The 6,736-nt window shown below is 53.8% G+C and overlaps 1 protein-coding gene across 1 annotated transcript; it reads left to right on the top strand.

Annotated features, from left to right (window-relative positions):
• Window positions 1-620: 620 nt before the first annotated feature.
• Window positions 621-6,448, top strand: LOC103174353 (RAC-beta serine/threonine-protein kinase; the record flags this gene model as incomplete). The annotated part of the gene is given in 9 exon segments (XM_042346536.1): window positions 621-752; window positions 1,274-1,339; window positions 2,525-2,593; window positions 3,188-3,310; window positions 3,765-3,893; window positions 4,446-4,660; window positions 4,797-4,884; window positions 5,130-5,232; window positions 6,336-6,448. Coding segments are annotated over 9 exon segments (1,005 nt in total), but the record flags the coding sequence as incomplete, so codon positions are not given.
• Between the last annotated feature and the right edge of the window lie 288 nt (window positions 6,449-6,736).

Genomic DNA, 6,736 nt, shown 5'->3' on the forward strand with positions numbered 1-6,736 from the left:
CTGAGGTGGATCGATATTTATTAGGTCAGGGGATCGGGATACGGGGCAAAGGTGGGGTATGGGAGGATGAGCGAGGTTGCGATCGAGGAGGAAGGTGGAGTTCCTGTAGCTCAGGGGTTAGAGCCCTCGCCTCGCAAGCGAGAGGACCCGAGTTCGATTCCCGGGCGGGACCAAATGTCGGGCAAGTTTCCTTACTCCACAGTCGCGCATACCTCTGTTTACCGGCAGTGGGTAGGAATCCGGTTGTCAGTCGACTGGGGGATCGCAGTAGAATCAGAGGACGCAGCCTGCGAACGAATGGGGAAAGTTCAGATCAAACCTGCAGAAACCTTCAGTGAGTAACAAACGCACGGAACAGGACAGGCTCCATCAGGAGGGGTGGGGGGGGGGGGGGAGATGTTATATGTTTTAAGAACGAATGAGAGATAGATTTCAGCTCGAAAATAATATCTGGGATACAGGGTATAGTTTGGAACAGTATAGTTTAAGCGATGGGCAGGTGGGTGGGAGGCAAACTAGGTGGACCCTGGTCCTTCTTTCTCCTCGGAAATTCTGACGTTCTTTGACAGACTGAGCCACAAGAAGGGGTCCAGTGCTGATCTGATCTCTTTTCCTTTCAGACGATGAACGACTTTGACTATTTGAAGTTACTGGGGAAGGGAACCTTTGGCAAAGTCATTCTTGTCAAAGAGAAGGCCACGGGTCGCTATTACGCCATGAAAATCCTTAGAAAAGAAGTAATTATTGCGAAAGTAAGTCTCACGCGGAGCTGTTTCCCCTCCTTGCGGGTTGAGTATTGTCGGAGACTGCAGGACGTTGCAAACTCGCACTCACCTCGCAAGCGAGCGAGAGGACCCGGGTTCGATTCCCGGGCGGGTCTGGTCAGGGTGAAACGTTAGACAAATTTCCTCACTCCACACACACACACACACACACACATATACACACACACACACACACACACACGTTTATCGGCAGTCAGTAGGAACCCGGTTGTTAGTCGATCAACGGATCACTTTCTTGGGGGTAATAAATAATCACATCAGAAGCAAAATTCAAGTAAAGTTAAATTTAAAAACAATAATAATAATGTAGTCACTCAATCAATCCATGACTGTTTGTGGGACGCTGCAAAGTAACACAGTCACTGCGCTGTACAGGAAATTGCTGTGTGAAGCGCTTTGAGACGTCTCGAAGACTTGATAAGGCGCTGCATCAAATGCACGGGTTATTATTATCATTATTATTATTAATGTCTCTCTACTTTCTGTAGGATGAAGTTGCCCACACTGTTACAGAGAGCCGAGTGTTACAGAATACACGACATCCTTTTTTAACAGTGAGTACCGTGATCACTTCACACAGTTTTACCGGTCCGCAGCCTTGCGCAGAGTTGCCTGAAGGTAACAGCTGGAGTCTGACCAGCTAAACCCACACACAGCTCGGCCATCGAGAGAGAGAGAGAGAGCGAGAGAGCTGCGTGTCCAGCTCGGACCCCCCTCCCCGTTAGTTAGTTGGGGCTTTGGCTGTGGGGTTAACAGGAGCTGAGGGGGAGGATTCCCTGCCCCCAGTGACTGGTCGGCCCTTCCAGGTCCTACCGGTGAGCCGGTCCGGGCTGTGCTGCCATCAGCAGTGAGTGCCCCGGGACCCTGCGGCCCCTCCCGGCTCAGGAACCGGGGGCTCGAGACCGTCACAGGAAGAAAAAAACACACGTTACTCCCTACAGACAAAGGCTGTGGTCAATTTACAAAGCCCTTTTCTCCTCAATATTCCTCTGACTCCTCTTAAGGCTGTAACTGAGGTAAGACGAGATATTCTGACTGCATCACGCGACCTGATTGCAGAACTGTGTGCTCACTGCAAACTCTGTAACGGGATCTCGCAGGGCTTTTTTTTTAAATCTCCCCCCACACCCCCCCCCCCACCCACCCCAGAGAGTTGGGTTACATGTCACTGTAACTGTCTGTGCGTAGTTGGCTGCCGCGTTTCACCCACTTTACTGCGTATCCTGTGAAGCGCTTTGAGACGTCTCGAGGACGTGACAAGGCGCCGGGTCAAAGGCCGGGATCATTCTTCTCGGATTTATTATTAACGCGTAACGCTCTTGACTTCGCTGTGGAGGTCCTGTAGCTCAGTGGTTGGAGAGTGAGAGCAACAACAAAATGACATTTATAGAGCGCCTCTCACGTCGGGAGGGCGTCCCAAAGCGGGTGGAGGGGTGGGGTAGGGGTGAGGGAAGGCGGAGAGGTGGGAGGGCGACTGAAGGCACGATCGAAGAGGAGGGTCTTGAGGACTGGTCTGGAAGGAGGCACGGGAGGAAGCGAGAGGAAGGGACCGTGGGATGGAGTTCCGGAGTGTGGGGGCAGAGAGGCTGAACTCTGAAGCCCACACTCTGTGGCTCGGAGTTTATTCACACTTGAGTTAACGGCAGGCGCCTGGGGTTGGGTTGGGTGGGGTTGGGGGGTGTGGGGGTGGGTGTGTGAGTTGTTGTTGTTGTTGAGTCACACTCTGTACCTCTTCACAGACATTGAAATACGCCTTTCAGACGAGCGACCGGTTATGTTTTGTCATGGAATACGCCAACGGCGGGGAGGTAGGTGACACGGCTCAGCGCAATTGGCTGCCGCGTTTCGCCCGCAAAGGATACAGTCACTACACTTCGCAGTATGTTTATTTTTAAGTGATGGATTTGTGCAGTCCCTGTAGCTCAGGGGTTAGACCCCTCGCCTCGCAAGCCAGAGAGAGAGAGAGAGAGGACCCGGGTTCGGTTCCCAGGCGGGACAGGTCAGGTCAGGGCAAGTTTCCTAACCCCCCCCCCCCCGCACACACACACACACACACACACCTCCGTTTACCATCAGTCAGTAGGAACCTGGTTCTTAGCGGATCGCTTTCCGGGGGTAATAAACCCTTCACCAAATTAATTTAAAAACAATAATAATAATATTTCAGTCACGTCAATCCACGACTGTTTGTGAGGACGTCGCTGGGTGCAATTGGCTGCCGCGCTTTGCCCCCAAAACACACGGCCGCTGGACTTTACGGAGTACCCGTGAAGCGCTTCGAGATGTCTCGACGACATGGTGAGGCGCTGTATCGAATGCCAAGGATTATTAGTATTATCGAGGAGTGTAGCCTCCCTGGTTTTACTGTGTGTCCAAGCAAACAATCTCTCTCTCTCTCTCAGCTCTTTTTCCACCTCTCCCGAGAGCGTGTTTTCACCGAGGATCGCGCTCGATTCTATGGAGCGGAAATCGTCTCGGCGCTGGACTATCTCCACGACAAAAACGTTGTCTACAGAGACCTCAAGGTCAGCGCTCGCTCTCTCGCTCTAATCCTACTTTAGCTGCAGAGACGGGACTTGTTCTGTAGGAAGTCAAATGACTTTCCCCCCCCACACCCCCAAAAAAAAATATTCCACACTCCGCTACCCACCCCCTCCACTCCGCTCCGCTCGACTGGCTCCGGCCTCCTGCTTGTCATGCCCCCCCCCGTTCCACCATCGCCTGCCGCGCTTTCAGCCACTGCGACCCTCCCTCCCTCACTCACTCACTCACTCACTCTCCCTCCCTCCCTCTCACACTCACTCAACCATATTTTCACATTCATTCTCACACTCCCACCCTCTCACACTCCCTCTCCCTCCCTCCCTCCCTCCCTCCCTCTCACTCTCACTCCCTCCCTCTCACACTCACTCCCTCCCTCTCACACTCACTCCCTCACTCTCACACTCCCTCCCTCACTGTTCAATCCTTGTGTTACAGCTGGAAAACCTCATGTTAGATAAAGACGGACATATCAAGATCACGGACTTCGGTCTGTGTAAAGAGGGGATAACGGATGGAGCCACCATGAAGACCTTTTGTGGGACCCCCGAATATCTAGCCCCCGAGGTGAGTGCGTTCAAATCTTACCAGTTATCTCTTCGTGGGAATCATTTCGCCCACAAAACACACAGTCACCCCACAGTCAGAGTGTATCCCGTGATATTCTCTTACCCCAGTCTCCTGGGTCAAACCCCCCCGTCCCCCCCCTTAAAATAAAAGAATCACTCTTTCAGCCCCCACTCCCCGAAACTCTGTCACTCTCTCCCTCAATCCCTCCCTCCGCCTTGCCCCCGCCTTCCTGTGTTCAGGTCGCGCCTAAAGACCTTCCTCTTAGCCCGTGCCTCCGGCCAAAGAGGACCGTAACGGTTTCCATCTCCCTCTCCCGCTTCCCCCCCCCCACCGCCACCCCTCTACCTCCCTCTCCGCCCGGCTCGGAATCGTGCTCCAGGACACTACCCTTTGTCAGGGGGGGCACTGTGTAGATGCAAGTGGTGGAGAGGTGTTGACACACTCTCTCTCGCTCCCTCTCCCTGCTTCCCTCCCTCCATACCTCCCTCTCTCCCTCCCTCCCTCCATCCCTCCATCCCTCCCTCCCTCCCTCCCTCTCTCACACACCAGGTATTGGAAGACAATGACTACGGTCGGGCTGTGGACTGGTGGGGGCTGGGCGTGGTGATGTACGAGATGATGTGCGGGCGCCTGCCCTTTTACAACCAGGATCACGAGAAACTCTTTGAGCTAATCCTCATGGAAGAAATCCGATTCCCTCGCACTTTGTCGCCCGAAGCAAAATCCCTTCTCTCGGGGCTGTTAAAGAAAGACCCAAAACAGAGGTAAGTGATCGCGTCGTCCACACTCTCTCTCTCTCTCTCTCTCTCTCTCTCTATGCCTCTCTCTCTCTCGAACGCTCGCCTGTGGGCTGTGTGTTGCTCTGTGCCAACCCGTGCCACTCTGCGTCCCTCTCGCTAGGTTGGGTGGCAGCCCCGAAGACGCCAAGGAGGTGATGCACCACAAATTCTTCGTCTCGATCAACTGGCAGGACGTGGTGGAGAGGAGGGTGAGAGGAACTGGCTTTGGGTTGAGAGGCAGGTTGGCTTGACGCCAGGCGTAAACCCGTCACCGTGATCAGCCAGGTGTCTGACACACGCGCACACGCGTGCGCGCACACATACGCACACACGCGCACGCACACACGCGCGCGCAGGTGGAAACCCATCACCGTGATCAGCCGGGTGTCTGACCCACTCTCTCTCTCCCCCACCCCTCTCTCCCACACCCCCCCCGCCCTCCCCCACCCCCCAGCTTACGCCACCATTCAAACCCCAAGTCTCATCCGAGACGGACACAAGGTATTTTGATGATGAATTCACCGCTGAATCAATAACAGTCACACCTCCGGATAAGTGTGAGTATTATTATTATTATTATTATACCTTCACCCCCCACCCCACACACACACACACACACGCACAATTGCTCTTATACATAAGAATTTGCTGGACGAAAGAAGGTTAAGCTCCATCCAGTTTGCCTTCCACCCAACAGAAATCTATCCCGTTTGCGCTTGAGAGAATCGTCACTTTCTGCCTCCACCCTCCATCTCCCCGCGGGACTGTTTGTGGGGACGTCGCCGGGCGCCGTTGGCTGCCGCGTCTCGCCCACAAAACACACAGTCACTGCACTTTACAGCGTGTCGCGCAAAGCGCTTTGAGACGTCTCGAGTCACACCCGAGGAGTATTATTATTATTATTATATGCAAAATCCTTCCAAATTTCTGCAGAGAAGGAAGTTTCTCTCTCTCTCTCTCTCTCACACACGCTGTGTCCTGGCCAACAATCCCTCCGTTAAAATCGCTCGCTCACTCCACGGCTGTCTGCGGGCACATTGCTGTGCGCAAATTGGCTGCCCCGTTGGCCCCCAAAACGCACGGTCACTACGCCTCACAGCAACTGTGGCCCGCGGAGCGCTTTGTGACGTCTCGACGACGTGATCAGGCGTCGGATTATTATTGTTGTCGTTACTGGAGCACAAGCCTGAACTGTGAGCTGAGTGCGGTCACATTCGTGGCCCAAAATAACCGGGGACTTTATTTATTTGCACCCACAATAGGGGAAAATATGTACAGTGTAAGCAAACTACATCACAACCAGCCATCGTGGGGTTGAGTGGCCTCTCACACCTCCTGTCGGGCACACATGAGCCCTTCGAAAAAAATAATAAGAACGTGGTCCGCTCAAGCCCCGGCTGTCCGTGGGGACGTCGCCGGGCGCAGTCGGCTGCCCACAAGCCACACAGTCACTGCACTTCACAGCGTATCCCGTGAAGCGCTTTGAGACGCCTCGACGACGCGATCGGGCGCCGGGTCAAAGGCAAGGATTAGAATTAACGTGTAACTCGCACCTGCACGACACCCTTAGTGGAGTGGAGTGGGGTGTCCCGGAGCGAGCGCTGAGGCGAAATAATAATTATTATTATTATTATTAATAGTATTATTGTTTCTCCCGCAGTCGACAGCTTGGATCCAATGGACAGCGATCAAAAGGCCCACTTCCCACAGTTCTCCTACTCTGCCAGCGTGCGGGAATAGATGCCTCAAACCCAGACCCCCAACTCCCCCCCCCCCCCCCCCCTCCGCCACCCCCCCTCCCCACCCCACCCCACACACACATAAAAAAATATTAAGACCGAAAAGAAGCCACAAGTCCTTTCTCCTCCTCACACAGAAAAAGCAACAAGACCCCTCGACCCCTAACCCCCACCCACCCCAAGTCCCCCTACCCCCCCCCCCCCACCCCATTTTCATCAACAGGTCTATAGTTTTGTCACCGGCTCTAACTACGTATCGGATTTTTTTATGCAGCTTTACTTTCATTCTGGTCATACTTATATGCGTACATGTGTGTGTGTG

Source organism: Callorhinchus milii, unplaced genomic scaffold, assembly GCF_018977255.1.
Source record: "Callorhinchus milii isolate IMCB2004 unplaced genomic scaffold, IMCB_Cmil_1.0 Scaffold968, whole genome shotgun sequence".
NCBI lineage: Eukaryota > Metazoa > Chordata > Chondrichthyes > Chimaeriformes > Callorhinchidae > Callorhinchus > Callorhinchus milii.